This window comes from Triturus cristatus, chromosome 7 (genome assembly GCF_964204655.1).
Source record: "Triturus cristatus chromosome 7, aTriCri1.1, whole genome shotgun sequence".
Taxonomy (NCBI): domain Eukaryota; kingdom Metazoa; phylum Chordata; class Amphibia; order Caudata; family Salamandridae; genus Triturus; species Triturus cristatus.
The window spans coordinates 581,231,878-581,248,780 of record NC_140590.1 but is presented as its reverse complement, the minus strand read 5'-3'; the positions used below and the strand labels follow the sequence as shown (position 1 = coordinate 581,248,780).

Below are 16,903 nucleotides of genomic sequence, written 5' to 3'. Positions count from 1 at the left end.
AGCCACAAATATCCCTTACGTTTTCATTCCCTTTCAGCGTTGGACAAGAAATCTCTAGTAATCTGAGCTGCATTGGCTCATTAGGCACCTCAGAAGAAGGACCAACTGGCTAAGTAATTGGTTCAGGAAGGAAGGAAGTCCACCTTTGGTTTCTTGGTATTTCCTTTTTTCATTTCTTTTAGACTGTGTTTAGTCAGGAGAACCTGGTCCAGAAGTTCAAAAATGAGGAAGCTCTCCCAACTCTTGCCAGTTCATCCTCCATCTTCTCCTTCAATCCTTTCCAGAATAAAGTCCTCTCTGTGCCTTCCACCCAGGTGGTCTCAGTAGCAAGCCTGCAAAACTGAGTGGAATAGGTGAGTTGTTCAGAATTTTCCTGAAAGAGCACGCAAAAGCGTATCCTTGGCAGAAGCTCCATGATTTGGTTGCTTATGCATCTTCCTAAATTATTCAGGCAAGGATCTTTAGCGTCAATCATCAACAACCAAAGGAGTTACTCAGGCCAGTGCAGCACTGGTCAAGGAACCCTTCAAATATTGTACTTTGGATCAGTCAGAAGAAAAATGTTTTGGTTGAAAAGCTACAATAAACCACCAGACTGCACAAAAACCCGTTCAGCCCTGTCCCTGTAGGCTCTCCAGAATACTTTAATGTTGAGGGGCTGATGGCTGGCAGATTGCAAGACCTGGAGTGGATTGCTTGATGATAGGCAGCATTCTCGGTCCATAATTGGTGCACTTCCAGGGTTTGTTGCTAGAGGACAGCGGTCAGGTCAACACCCAGGAAACAATTAGAAGTTTTTTCCGTTGCAACCTGTTAGGGGCTGGATGCTCACCCACAATGGAGATCCGGGTCTTCCGCTGTCCAATGCCACAATGTCACCACACATTGGAGTATGTGGTAGCTAATTGCCAATGAGAAGCTGCCACCTACTCAGAAGGAAAAGGGAAAAAAAATGTAAAAACCTCCTTTCTGCAAAAGGAGTAGCAGCTAGACTCCCAGAAGCACAAGAGAAAACCGGCCCAGGAGAGAGACTCTACCAGCCACAGCTGCGGGCTTCGTGTGACATCTTCTGAGTGGCAGGACCCTGCAAAGTACAATAGTTCTCAGAAGCTGCGGATGCAACAGGCTTTGAGAGTCTTGCTCATAGCAGGCCAGAAAAGGATAAGCTCTTTCAGAAGATGTGGGATCCAGTGTGTATGCAAATCCACAAGTCTATTAGTGCCCAGCATTTTGAACAATGATTTATCTGCATCACATCAAAGGATAGGAGATGGGTATGTGCTAGGAGTGAAACTATATATGGCGTGACTGGGAGGTCCAGGCCTGGAGTGATGGGAATGGGATACAAAGAAGGGTACTTCATGAGGCAGGATGATGGAGGTGTTAAAGAGAGTGATGTACTGATTTGAGGGTCTTCGCATGAGGTTGTAGCGTTGTCTTTTAATATTGTATTATCGTTATGCCATTTTTTCCCAGCAAAAACGTAAGAAAAATATATTCAAAACGAAACCATTGCCGTCCTCTACAGTATTAGATAATTTGTTGCACTGCTTGATCATTGCTTACTGTTTTAGAATGTTGCACCTTCTTTTTAGTGCCCTCCCATCCTTTGGTTTCAAGGCAATCTTATAATGTATTGTCGTATTTTAAAATTGTTACTCTTTCACAACGTTTAAGAATTTGTTTTATACCACTTTTCAGTCTAATTTGTGTCTACTACTTTCATATATTTTTCCACAATTTGTTTGTACTTCATTACTGCAAACCCTGTTGATTTCATCATATTAGTTGCCCATGCCTTGCCACGGACTGCTCAGTGGATTATCCTACCCTACCCCCAGAGATATTTCACCAGTGGTCGCCATTTCCTGATGATTTGTCCCTAATCATTGCATTTATTTTGTCCTAGGACCTACTTTTGTAGTAAAACTGTTAAACGCTTAAAGCCACAGATCTATAGATTGTGGTTTTCTATTTATCCACCTTCTGGCTAGTTTTAAATAAGCTATAGCCTGTGAATTTGTTGCACCCCACAAATGAACACTGCATTCACCTGATGGCTGTGCCAGTCGTGTTATCGGGCAGCACTCCTCCCTGCATGCATTCACTGTGTAGCTCTGGTGCTCCCTGGCTGCCAAGCTTCCAAAATGTTTGCAAGAGACCAGGCGATTGACAGTGGTTGCCTGCTCTACTACTTTGTCCTAATTCAAGATGGCAGTTTCCACGTAACCAAATGATCTGGTAGCAATTCAACAGGGCAACCATGTCTTGCCTCTTCCCCATAGTGAGGGGATCATGTACAACTTATATAAAGGGGCATGGAAATCTTCCATTGTAGGAATCTTCCAGTGTAGGAAGCTGGATTTCTGTTTCGGTCCCCCTCCCCCTCCCCCCACCTTTTGCCAGATTTCTGATGCACTTTGACTTGATGTGCCTTGGGTCCCTGCCAATCAAGTTCCGAGGGCCTGTGTTCTTTACCAAAACTGTACCTTGTACGCCCAATTGGCACCTCTCTGGCCACATGTCAGTGCCTTGTAAAAGGTACCAAGGGCACTGTGGCCAGGGAAGGCCTCGAAGGGCAGCAGCACTTATTGTGCGACTCTTAGAGATCCTGTACCTTTACATACACACTGCTATTGCAGGGTGCGTGTTTTGGTGCAGAACAAAGTGAAGACTAGACATGGCACTCATCCTTGAGTGCCATGTCTACAACCCACTGCCCTAGCATAGGTCAGCCACCCCTCTATCTGGGTGCACTATACCAGTGGTGATGGTACAGGTGCATGAGCCCTGTACCCCTACAGCGTCTAGACCAATAATTAGACATTGTAAGTGCAGTAATTCCATTAAGAGTATATGGTGCTGGGAGTTTGTCATTACAAACTCCACAGCACCATAATAGCTTTACTGAAAACTGGGAAGTTTGGTATCAAACGTCTCAGCATAATAAACCCACACTGATGCCAGTGTGGGATTTATTACAGCATGCACTCAGAGGGAATCTTAGAGATGCTCCCTGAAAAATGACCAGCCTCTGGTGGGCTCCCTGACTGGTAAATACCAATCTGCCACCACAAGAAATGTTTCTGGACCGCTGGGGTGGGAGCCTCAACTCCCTGTGCCCAGAAACGAAGCCTTTCCTGGGCAGAGGTCGTGACACCTTCTCCAGGTCAGGAAGAGCCATCTGTGGCAGGGAATTTTCAAAGACCTTGCCGCCTTTGTAACGCGACCCCCAGGCTCTCCTGCTATCAGGAGTAGGCCCCCTTCCTGTCTTCCCTCTTTTTAGGAAGGAATACAGGCAGGAAAAATTAGAACAGCCCAGAAAATGTGCGCACCTCTACCAACCCCACCCCTCAGGTGGGGGAGGAGAGGTGAAGCCCACTCTTCAGTGTCCGCCATCTTGCAGATGGCAGGCACTTTCCAATCGGGATTAGGGATTGTGCCCTCTCCCCCACATGAGGTGAGCACACCAATGGTGTAGTCACTTAAATGTCTTTAGTCCATTGTCTACCGACCTCAGGACCCCTAAAATGCTCCCTAAATACAGTATTTAGGTGGCAGCCCTGAACCCAGAAGGGAGATTCCCACAACTTACGAAGAAGGACGAAAGATGACGCCCAGCAGAGGAGACTAGCGAGAAGAACGGACTTGGCTTCAGCCCTACCGGCCCGTCAGCAGTTTCCAGAGATCCTGCACCAAAAATCGCTTGTCCAGCAGCTATCGACCTCCACAACCCCTGGAAGGGCTGACTGCTTTTAACAAAGACTGGATCTCTTGAAAACAGCAGCTCTGTTAACTGTTAAGAAGTAACACCAAAGAAAGACTCGGAGCCTGTTGATGACAAAGAAACCCGACGTCTGGAACCACCACTGCACCAGACGCCTATGGGCTGAGTGGCCCACCGGTCCCAGCGTGGTCCCGCAACGCTCCAGAGTCCGAGTCCACTGTGTGTTTACCCTTCCAGGACTCCCCGACGTCACCTGCAGGCTCTGCACGGAGAACCTCCCCAACATCGATTGGCCTGGTAAGGTGAAATCCGACCTCAAAAGCCACCCCTGCAAAGAGATGCCCTGCGCCATGGAGAAGAGGACCTGAGGTGCACCTACATCCCCGAGCCCTCCAACTTACCTGCCCAGCTAGTGGTTCCTCCTGGAAGACTTTCTGGACCGAGCCTGTAGCTAAAACCCCAAACCGGCAACTCCCATTGAAAAAACACAGGGCGTCCAATGGCAAATGTGCACCCTGCACCCGGCAGCCCCTGTGCCGCTGAGCGTGCCTCTTGTGTGCTAGATCAGATCTGCCTCTGCCCTGAGCTAAACCCTAGGAGCTTTACTCCCACATTCAAGTGGCATGCCTGTGAGCAGCCACCAACCGGAGGCACCCTATCCCCCTTTGGATAACATTGGGCCTCAGCACTCTACACCTGGCCACCCTAGTGCCACTGAGGATGCTCATTGACTGCATCCTTGATGCTCTTGGAACCCTGGTTCTAACCCCAGAAACTTAACTCCCAAGACTGATTACTCACCTTTAAACCGATAACCTGATTTTTTCCTATAGGACTGCATTGACTGTTTTTCTGTGGAAAAAGTTCTGTGTGGAACTGAAAATTGTATGAAAATCTAAAACTGTTTTGACAAAAACTGACTGACTTACCTTTTATCCCAGAAATGTCCTAGTGTGATATCTAGGCATATCAAACTGAGTAGAAAAAGTAATCCTGAAAAGTAATCCAAAGAAATCCAAAATTAATTACAACTGTATTTCCATATTTTTTTACAAACCTTTAAGAAAAGACAATATATTCATCCAGCTTGCTTTTTAACAATCTGTCTAGATAAGTACAATCATATTTACCTCTGCCAAGTCCTTCTTGGTTCTATACAAAAAATTAAGACAAAGAAATATTTTTATACAGAAGAATTGGTCTGAGGTCAGTCTTTGTGTGTGCCCATCATTTCTTACCTGAGTGTGTACAATAAATGCTTAACACTACCCTTTGATAAAGCCTTACTGCTTGCACACACTACCACAAATAGAGAGTAAGGTATTATCTTCTTTAACCTCTGTAAGCCCTTGGGGATCCACTGGACTCTGTGCACACCATACCTTATTTTGGTATAGTATATTCAGAGCCAGCTTCCTACAAGTACTGTTAATCCTTGTTCTCTCACCTTCAGAACACCCAGTCATAAATCCCCTCAAGTGGCACATGCTGGCCTACAACTTGCATGTACTTTGAGTTTTTGATTTAACATCTGGTAAAGGGGTGTGGTATTTGCTGCTGTATATATGATGGTTAGAACTTCTCGGAGTGACACTTGCACATGTAGTGCACCAACATCGGTAAAAAAAAAATAACAACTTAAAGACAATTTTTGCTTTAAAAAAATATATAATTAACCAGAAATGCCTTTTTGTTTTCTACGAAATGTTGTTTATTGATTAACTTGTTTTATGTTTAAACAGCTATACAACACAAGTACACCAACTGGAAAGTGTTTTTAGTAAAACGACTTACTGGTGCCAAAACCCTCCCTCCCGATTTTTCTCAAACGGTAAGAAATGTGTTTTTAAATTGATGTTTATGGATATTTATCTACAAACCTTTTGAGTGTGAATGTAGCTGACACAAACAAAACTGATTGTAGGTATATCTCAAGGAATTATTATTTACTATGCGTTGACCATATTGTAGCCATTTAAAACATTTGTCTACCACCCACTTATTTACTTTTTCTTTTTATCACCCTGAAAATGTCTCGGTTCTTTAGACATTGACTCTATGCAAGGGGGTTGAAGATAATTGTATGGAAGAAGGGCAGGCTGGCATAAGACAATAGGAAAAAATAGTGTCCTTAATACACATTTTGAAACGTACTCCTTGAGTGGTACTCTGTCATAACATTGGTTCTGCAGCGTGAATCTTTTCTGGATTCACATGCTGTGCATTATTCCGCCATTGGTTAGGTCTGGAATTGTTTTATTTGTCCTTGTTTTTTTTCTTCTGTTGGTGGGTGTCGACATACAACCATTTGGTGTTCTCCTGTGACGTCGATGTGCTTCCTCCGGAAGCACCCATTTTTGGTCGGCATCTTCAGATTCTTTTGTTTCTGCCGTTGGGTCTGGATCGATACGGAAGGAGCTCCTGATATTTGGAGAGAAGAATTGATGAAAACGAGGAAAAAAACTTCAAAAACAGCGCTACGAGGGTTCGACGTACCAGACTTTGAATCAAGGTGCTGGACGGCTCCGAAAGGTGATAAGAACAACCTTTGCAGACAAATGGACCATGCGTATACAGGGGGCTCGCTGTGCGCGGTAATGGACAAGACACCGTTCAAGTTTTGCTAAAATTGTCACCACAAGTACGCACAGACGGACCAACATCCGGTCTGCAACCTTTGCTTACCACTGGATCACGGAAGTGAAAATTACAACACCCCTAAAACTTTGAGGGTAAGAGAAAGACAGAAAAGAGCCAACTACAACATGCAGGGGCAAGGCACAGCACCATCGCTATGAGACCTGGGCCTGCCCAGTGAAGAAGAGGGCAAGCACTCGGCGTCTGCAGTGGCATCCAGAGAGAAACACTCAGTCGGATCCTTAGACAAGGACTCCATAATGGCAAAGACCCTTGAAAAATCAAAGATGTTGAAAGACGTTCAAGGAAAGGACGCTTCGATGTCGAAAAGAGAGGTCAAAACAGCCTTCGACTGCCGGGAAGGTGCCGTCGATCGCGAAGAGAAAGGCGGAAAGTCTTGACTTCGAAACTCACGCGCCCGAGATGGAGAAGAGGCTAGAAGCTGAAATGGCGAGTATTTTACAAAGGAGAAAGAGTTCGATAAAAGCTTGAAGCAATTAAAGATACTGCAGAAAACTTCGATGGAAGTAGAAAAGTGCATCGAGGAGTTACAGACTTCAATGACTCGCGAACTGCTTGAGGAGCAAGAAGAAGAATTCTTTTTTGGAGACTGATGTGGGCTCAGGAACTTTGGAGGTTCAAGAGCTACAATGGCAAGACCTCAATGCCGACTCCCCAGAAGAGGCTGTTGATATCTATCCTTCGAGGCATTCACCACACAATGACATTGGTATGTACAACCAAGTCATCAAAAAGGCAGCAGATACTTATGGAGTACAACTTGAGAAAGAAAAATCCCAATCATGTTTTCTACTTGAGACTTTAATGCCTACTCAATCACGGAACCAATTCCTTCCTATGCTGCCAAGTGTACTAGATCAGGGAAAAGAGGCATTTAAGGAGCCTGCCACATGTTGGGCAGTAACACCAAGAGGAGAGAAAAAATACAAACACTCCTCCAAGAACCCTATTTACATCAAGGGGCTTGTGGCAGCTGATTCCATTATAAAAGCCACGGCCAGTAAAAGGGCTAATGTGCCAACCACCACGGGTCCACTACCAGACAAAGTAAGCAAGAGGAGGAGAAAGATGGAAAGAAATGCGGCAAATCAATGGCGCATAGCAAATTCAGATGCATTGCTGAACAGACATGCATACCAACACCGGGAGGAGGTAGGGGAGCTACTAAAGCTCCTACCGGAACAATTCCAAAGAAGAGCAAGACACTTAGTAGAAGAAGGAAAAAATATAGCAAACACATGCTTAAAATCTGACCTAAATGCTGCAGAAAAATCAAGCAGATAGATGATGAATGGCATCACCGAAAGAAGGCATGCATGGCTGCGGATCTCAGGTTTCAAACCAAAGGTGCAGAACAATATACTGAACTCACCGTTCAATGGAGAACAACTGCTTGGAAGCGTCGTGGATGACAAGCTGAACCAAATAAAGAAGAAAAACGAGACCGCAAGATCTAGGGCGCTCTACAATTCAGAGGCATGCCTAGAGGCACCCCCTCAAATCGACCAGCGAGCAGAGGTAACCATCACCCTACAACCTCGCAACAGTAATATCAGCCAGGTTACCAAGGGGTAAGCCAAGGACAACAGCAAGGACAGCAACAGAATTGGCTGTACCAGCAAGGAAGACAATCCTTTCGAGGACGCCCCCGGGGAAGAGGCCCTCCATATGGAGGGGGAGCACCAACAACAACAAAGTGACTGCATTCCAGACAGTACACACACTCACACACCACGGAGTGTGCTCTCAATACAACAACATCAAATAAACAAAACAGTTCAACCAACATACTATACCATTAGGAGGCAGGTTAAAGTACTTCCTCCTCAAATGGAGATAGATCACTTCAGACACATGGATCTTAAACATAATACAGTTTGGTTACTGCATAGAGCTAATTAAATAACCTCCAAACAAAAGACCAAAGAAGAAGATATATTCAAAAAGAGAAAATTCTCAGCTACTCCTAGAGGTACAAGAATTACAAGCTAAAGAAGCTATAGATCAGGTACCACACAAGGAAAGAAACAAAGGCAATTACTCCACGTACTTCCCAATTCCAAAGATAGACGGAACACTGTTTCAGATATTAGACATCAGAACCGGGGGCTGCCATCTGCTGCTAGCAGCTGAGGCTGGGGGTCTCATTACAAAGTCAGCAGACCTTTAAAGCTCCACTCTTCGAGCACTGGGTTATCCTGGGGGAGGAGGCATGACACTTCTGCCCAGGATATGCATTGTTTCTGGTCCCAGAAAGCGGGGGCTCTATACCCAGGGGTCCAGAAACCTGTCAGGCAGTGCTGGCTGCCTACAGCCAGTCGGAGATCACTCCAGGGTTGGCAGGGTTTCAGGTCGCACCTCTGGGTACATGATACAATAAATCCCACACTGGCATCAGTGTGGAATTATTATAAGGAGTAGTTTGGTAACATCATAGTGCCGTGGAACTAGAGTCGTCTAGTTTCCATGTGCTTCACTGGCACTTGCAATATTAGGAAAAGGACCCCAATACTGTAGATGCAAAAACAACAGTTGATGGACAGAATGCAGAACAATGCCATACATTCACCCCAGTACAGAGACCCTGGCCTAAATCCATAGTTTTTTTGCTCACCATGCCATTCCAGTTTGAACCTAACCATATGCAAATCAGTCTTGACCCTGTGCCTCATGGGAACAGTCCAGCCCGAACTGCCAAGCCAGGTCCTCCCTGGACTGGAAACAAGCATCCACCCCTCTTCAGCCAGGATAACTTGATTCCAGTGGCATGGAGAGCACGGGACCCACGTCTGGGCATACCCTGAAACTGGTCCCAGGATGCTTGTTTCCGGTCCAGGGAGGACCTGGCCAGGCAGTTCGGTCTGGACTGTTCCCATGGAGCACAGGGTCAAGACTGATTTGCATATGGCTGGGTCCAAACTGGGGTGGCGTAGTGGGAAAAAGAATGATGGATTTAACCCAGATCTTTTGACTGGGGGAGAATGTTTGCATTGTCAGCATTCCGTCCATCATTTGTTTGCTGTAACACCCAATAGTGTAGAGGCATATCTGCTCATGCATATATGCCCTCACGTGTGGTATAGTGCACCTGCCTTAGGGCTGTGAGGAGTGCTAGATGGGTGACTTACCTATGCCTTCAGGCAGTGCTAGTTGGCATGGCACCCAGTAAAGGTGCTATGTCGACTTTGCTGTTTTCTCCCTCACAGGGGCATGCAAAGTGCAAGGGTAGTGGCATGGTTCCCGGGGACCCTCTTCATCTCACAGTTCCTAGGTACTGTGCCATTTACCAGGGGCTTACAGAGGGCAGAAGTGGCAATTAGAGATTTGTTTTTCGGGAAGGATGATTGGCACAGGAGACCTGGTTGGCAGGAATCCTGTGCACTACATTCGAAACCACATCAAGAACAGGCAAAAAGTGGCCGGTTAACCATGCAAAAGAGGCACTTTCTCACAAAGGCTGTATTACAGATGCTCACACTAAAGACTGCCTTTTTAGTGGCCATAACATGACCGCCGAGAGTTAGTAAATTACAAGCACCCACCTTACAGTAACCTTATTTTCAAGGTCACAAAGACAGGTTTGTCATAAGAATTAACCCGCAATTCATGCCATAGGTTATCTCACAGTTTCACATAAACCAAGGTATACAGATACCAAGTTTCTTTCAAAGAACTAAAACGCATGCAGAAAGGATATTACGCACTCTGGACGCTAGACGTGCAGTACTCTATTACTTCCAAAGAAACAAATTCTGAATGGAAAACAAAACAGCTCTTTGTATCATTTGCCGATAGTTTTCTAGGAAGAACAGTTACGAAGAACACAATTGCAAGATGGTTAGCTCAAACTTTTCAGTTGTGCCACAAAAATGCAGGAGAGACATTAAAAAACACTCCAGGGGCACATTCAACCAGGAAAAAGGCCGCAGCCATTGCTTTTTATTTTTAAACAACAGATTTTATTGAATTTTCATCATACCAGAGGGGCAGAGCCCGGCAAGCAAAGCACAGCTGAAATGCATAAGAGAATATCTCTGGGTACTGTATAACACCCTCCCCCACAGTCTGCAGAACATCGGACCAGGAAAAACACATATCCCCCCCCCACCCCCCCTAGTGCGCACCATACATACTTCGGGAACATTACATGTAAAAGCCAAAGGAATTCCCAGCCACGTCTTTTTAGTATTGATACATTAAATAGGTAGCAACTATTGCCTTTTTTAACAAATACGGCACTGCAAGACATTAGAATGGCAGCAATATGGTCATCTGTGCACACATTCACAAAGTACCATTTTGCAGCTATTCAGATGAACAAGGAAGCCCAAGTTGGACCAAAAGTCTTAAAACATCTGTTTTCAAATCAACGCTAATCTTCAACCCAACCACTACTGTAGTAACAAACCGCTATAAAATCTATGCATAGTATATGAATCCAGAAAAAATCTGATAGAGACATCTAGCTGCAGATTCCTTAACTTTTGAATGAAATTCTCTCTAGGTGCGAGTCTGTATCCAGAAATTTTTCAGCAGTACTTCTGCATACTGTGGGGCGGTTTCGTACGGCTCCGTGATGGCATCGACTCCGGTCATGACGTCAGTGGAGCCATACAAGTCCTCGCCGGCGCTTGGGTGTCAGTTTTTTTTTTCCGCACTGTAACACGGATCTGGAGAAGGGGTGTGTGTGTGTGTGTGTGTGTGTGTGTGTGTGTGTGTGTGTGTGTGTGTGTGTGTGTGTGTGTGTGTGTGTGTGTGTGTGTGTGTATATATGTGTGTGTGTGTGTATATATATATATATGTATATGTGTGTATATGTGTATATATGTGTGTATATATGTGTGTATATATATGTGTATATATATATATGTGTGTGTGTATATATGTGTGTGTGTGTGTATATATGTGTGTGTGTATATATACGTGTGTGTGTATATATACATGTGTGTGTATATACGTGTGTGTGTGTGTATATATGTGTGTGTATATATATGTGTGTGTGTGTGTATATATATATATATGTGTGTGTGTGTGTATATATATATATATATATATGTTTGTACATATGTGTATATGTGTGTGTGTATATATGTGTGTATATATATATGTGTGTGTAGATATGTGTGTGTGTAGATATGTGTGTGTGTATATATATATATATATATATATATATATATATATACATATGTGTGTGTGTGTATATATATATATATATGTGTGTGTGTATATGTCGAAAAACACCAATTACTCCTTCTGGGATGCTGGGACCCGGGGAGGGTGGCGTATATGCCGGCGGAGCGTGACGGTTACTAGTATCCAAATCAAAAGTCAATAAAGTACGCTCTCGGGAAGAATAGGCAAAGTACAGAGTAGATGTTTCCAAGTTTTAATCCATACAACGCGTTTCAGCCGAAGCCTTGATCACGTGCTCAAGGCTTCGGCTGAAACGCGTTGTGTGGATTAAAACTTGGAAACATCTACTCTGTACTTTGCCTATTCTTCCCGAGAGCGTAGTTTATTGACTTTTGATTTGGATATATATATATGTGTATACATACGGTAGCAAGGACTATTATGCATGCCCACTAGAGCAACACTTGCGGTTTTGTGTGTCGAATTAAATAATAAGGAGTTTAGTATTCATTGCGTATTTACGTAGGATAACTTAAAAGTATATGAACTATTTTGATTTTTACTCACACCAATTCCGTTATGCTTGTTCTTGCTTTGATGGTGAATTTTAAATGAACTACGAGTCTGGTCTTCATTGCACTTCATTTGTAGTCTATCATGTGACTTGTCATGTGCACAGCTTTAAAATGGTGTTTTTTTGACAAAACTTTGTTGGTGAACAAGCCTGCTGGTTCAGGCGAAACGCGTCCGACACTGCCGAAGATTAAAATCTGATATAGATTGTCAAGACGTGGCGTCGTCATTCCTTTTCTGAGTGAGGAGTGTTTATTTATATTACGGACCCAGCTTGCGAGGTCTGCTCGACGACGCGCCCGCTGATCAGGAGTGCGGTGGCTGTTCGCAAACATTGTGGAAGTATATGTGTATATATATATATATGTGGGTGTGTGTATATCCATATCTCCTGCTTATCGTGTCTTTTCCATTTCCACAGGTTTCAAACCTTGTGGGTCTTGTAATCGACATATGTCGGTGATGGACCCGCATACAATTTGTATGTGGTGTTTAGGTGAGCACCACGACGCTGAGGATTGTGGCTCCTGCCAATAACTAAAGCCAAAGTCGTTAACGGAGCTGCGTTTGAAGTTGATGGTGGCGCGTGTGTCACGATCCTCGGAGACTTCCCAGCCTCTGTCATCATTGTCTCGGGAATAGCATTTGCGGGGTCGATCTGTGAGCCTAGGCCGTTCTGGAGAACGTCGTTCTCCGGGGAAGTCAAAAGGTAAGCGGATGAAGTTGCACCATTATAAGACTTCACCACATGGAGACTCCGTCTCCCATGGCTCCTCCCTATCTTCAGTTGAAGAGGCTGTACGCAACTCCTCACCGCGTCTCCCCTTGTTTCCGGAAGCAGAGGCCTTGATGGCTCAATATGGGATTATTCAAATTCCTTCCACCTCATCTTTGGCACCCCATCACCCTCTGGAGCGCCTTTAGGTCCCAAGGAGGAGGGTTTGCCCTCAGTGACGGTTGAGCCATTGGAGTCTTGCGCAGCTCCACAGTTGTAGGAGACTGGCTTAGTATATGGTGCTCACTCATGTAAGTGTAGCACCCTCCTCTAATCCAGACAACACTTATGGTGATTTTAGTGGTCTTAGACAACTTTAGAAAGCTCTATAGGTGGTAGCGTGGAGAGCAGCCTTTAGGCTCAGTAAAGGAGTGTAAAGCAGCTTGTTTTAACAGTACTTAATCTTACGGTATAGGTTAAATGAAAAAGAACCACACAGTGTAGTTATAAAAATATGTATGTTCGAGGCATATGAGCTGTAGATCATATGCTGTGCATAGATCGCCAGTGTTGGGTCCGGATGTTTGCACTTTGTTTTTCCTCGAAGAAGTCATTCCAGTCCCAAGGTAGGTGACTCCTCCTTTCGGTGATAGTGCGCATGGGCATCGACTCCAATGTTCGATTGTTTTTTTCTGCTATTGGGTTCGGATGTGAATTGTTGCGCTCCGGTTCGGCACTCTTTCTTCAGGCCCCCTTCGACGCGCAATCCACTACTCTCGACAGTATTGTTTATCGATAGCGTTTCTAATTCTCTGTGTATAGTTTGCACTCGAAAACCTTTAATCGGAAGATTCGTGGCAGGCCGTCGGCCTACCCACGCCGGCTTTTGTTTCTGTCGATGGAACGGACTCATTCAAGTTCTGTCCAGGGTGTCACGCTAAGTTTCTGCGCACCGACTTGCACGAAGTGTGCAACCTTTGCCTATCACCGGAACATGACGAGAAGGACTGCGACGAGTGTCTGTCACTTTGATCGAAGAAGATGCTCTGTGACCGTTGGGCTCGATGTCACGAAATGTACCAGCAAAGTGGCTCTGCGCCAGATCTCCTCGGAGACGTGTCCGAACACGAAGAATCGCAAGCGCAGGAAGCCGAAATGGAGGAGGAACACATCTATTGTCTGAAGCCGACTCCCAATGCCGGAGACCTCACACGGGACAACGGATCGTGAGTAAAGAGACTTCCTTCCCCTACCATCTCCTCCATAAAAAGGCTCCGGTTCCTCCTCTGCCTTCGGGCCAAGGTCGGCACAGAGAAAATGTTTTGAGAGCCCCGCCTTCGGGTTTGGCACCGAAACATATACAACAGCCTTCTGATTGGGGCTCTACTTGTCCCCATGCAAGTTACGACCTGAAACCTTCGGCGTCGAAATCCAAACACCTTCTGGTTTTCGTGCCACCGGTCTATATGGTTAAATCTTCGGAACCGAAAACTTGGGAGCCGAAACTTTCTACACTAAAACCGGCATCTAAAGAAAGTACTTCAACTAAAGAGCCTCGGACTGATATTCCATTTTCAGATCCGAAACAGAAGGAGATTGTGATTAATCCAGAAACTGGACAGATTCATGACAAACTTCCTAAGAAGAGGAAAATGTGCTTACAAGAATACTACCACATTACTCTGAAAAGGAAAAATGTGTGTACTAACCCCTCTCCACCATACATTCCACCTTCATGAACCATTAATCCAAGTTTACTCATTACACCTACACATTCTCCTCCACCACCATCACCTGACCCACAGGATACAGGGGATGGGCATATAGATGACTACACACCACAGGATACTGACCCATGGGATCATTATAATGCTGACCCTCAACCAGATAATGACCCCGACCTGTATCCATCCAGACCTTCTCCTCCAGATGATAACATTGGATATATTGAGCTCGTTAACAGAGCTGCACAATATCATGGAGTAGAACTTCATAAAGAGTCTTTTTAGAGGATGATTTTTTGTTTGGCACACTAAGTTTATCTAAAAGGGCTACACAAACAATACCAATGTTAAAGGTTATGCTTAAACATACTGATGACTTCTTTAAAGACCCTGTAAGAGCTAGAATCATCACTCACAAGGTAGAGAAAAAGTACAAATCTGCACCTAATGACCCTGTATATATCAAAGGCCAGTTACCCATGGACTCTCTGGTTGCTTCCAACGCTCCTAAAAGAGCTAATTCGCAAACAGGGAAAGCCTCTCCTACAGATAAAGAGTCCAAATTAAGTGATGCTTTGGGCAAAAGGGTAGCGTCACAAGCAGCTAATCATTGGTGCATTGCCAATGCTCAAGCACTATTGGCAAGGTATGATAGAGCTCATTTTGATGAGCTTGAAAAGCTCATTGAATTTCTTCCTGATGAGCATAAGTCTAGAGCTAGTACCCTTATTAAAGAGGGTAAATTAATAACTAATATCTCTATCAGGTGTGCTCTAGATCAGTGAGACACATCAGCTTGGGCAGTAAACACTAATGTACTGCTCCATAGACATGCTTGGTTAAGAATTTCAGGATTCAAGCCTGAGGTACAAGCTTCTATTCTTAATCAACCCTTTGATAAAGAACACCTCTTTGGTCCAGCTGTCGATACATCACTAGAAAAGATGAAAAATAATGCTGAAGTTGCTAAGTCCATGGGGGCCTTACAATTACCTTCCAGCAGAGGATCCTTTTGTCGCTCTTTTTACAGGGGCGGCTCCAAAAATGTGTCTACAGACAACATCTCCTCCTCCTCCTCTTACAAGGACAACAATTAGTCGCCCTCTTCAAGAGGTTATTTTAGAGGTGGATATAGAGGAAACAACGGCAAGGTGTGAGAAAGTGGCTCTGTATATACTGTTCCCTAATAGGTGCAGGATGTACAGAGTCCACAGTCCCCAAGGGTTTGACAGAGGCTAACGTTAGATATAACCTTACTCTCTAAAGTGGTAGCTTGGTCGAGCAGTAAGGCAGTATCAGAGGACAGTGTAAAGCATTTGTTGTACACACTCAGTCAGCAAATGGTCTCACACACTCAATAACTGAACTCTAGGCCAATGGTTTATATATAAAAAATATATGCTTGTTTTATTTTAGAACCAACACTTGGTATTAAAATATACTTTCTCAGAATGAGATGCTTTATGTAAATACTTTTGCAATATGCAATTGACTTTTGTAAACAGTTACAGTTGGTTGCAATAGGCAACTCTTTTTTAAACACAACAATGCATTGAGCTCAATGGAAATTTCAAGTTATTTGCAACAGATTACTTTTAGGATTACTTTTGGAATTCCAGGACTGGATCCTAGATTCAGTCCTGGGTCAGTACTTAGAATCAAGTGATGAAAGTCGACTTAATTACTGTGATGATTTTTAAACAATATTTAGCTATTTTAAAAGTTGACAAAATATTTCAAAGAAAATAGTCAATGATTCCCTATGGAAGAAAATTCAAGTTGCAGGTACAGTATGTTCTCGTTACTTTTGTAATCCAGTACTGGGTGCCTAGACTCAGTACTGGGACCTTTATCCAAAACAGGTAAGTAATTACGTTTTCAGATATTATACGATTTTGAAAGAATATTTAAAGATTGCAGAAATTGACACTTAGAAGAAATTTCACAGAAAAACAGTCAATGATTTCCTATGGGAGAAAATTGGGTTACTGGTAAGTACAGTTGTAAGTATTCTTCAGAGTCAGTGCTGGGCACCAAGATCCAGCACTGGGAACTCACCTAAGAGCAGGTGAGTATTTTCGTTTTCGTTACTCGGCTGATTTTTAGTGAATATTTTAAGATTTGAAAAGTCCACACTTAAAAGAAATTTCAGGAAAAAGCCAGTCAATGTTACCCTATGAAAAAAATAGAGTTATCGGTTTAAAAGGTAAGTACTCGACTGGCAGAGTTGAGGTTCTGGGCATAGACTCAGGGGTCCCCCAGGGTCAGGTAGGTACAGTTGGTTCACCCTCAGCGACTCTAGGGCGGCCGGGTGCAGAGAGAGTTAGGCCCAATGTTATCCTATGAGGGATAGGGGGGCCTTGGTTGGTGGCT

At 44.2% G+C, this 16,903-nt stretch overlaps 1 protein-coding gene across 2 annotated transcripts in view; it reads left to right on the top strand.

The window, feature by feature from the left end:
* The window catches only part of MBTD1 (mbt domain containing 1), a 696,883-nt gene that overhangs the window by 171,329 nt on the left and 508,651 nt on the right, over positions 1–16,903 (top strand). For both annotated transcript variants that reach the window (XM_085617153.1, XM_085617152.1), the window contains exon 8: positions 5,470–5,558. In XM_085617153.1, the coding sequence (XP_085473279.1) occupies positions 5,470–5,558 (89 nt within the window). The remainder of the gene's footprint in view (positions 1–5,469; positions 5,559–16,903) is intronic.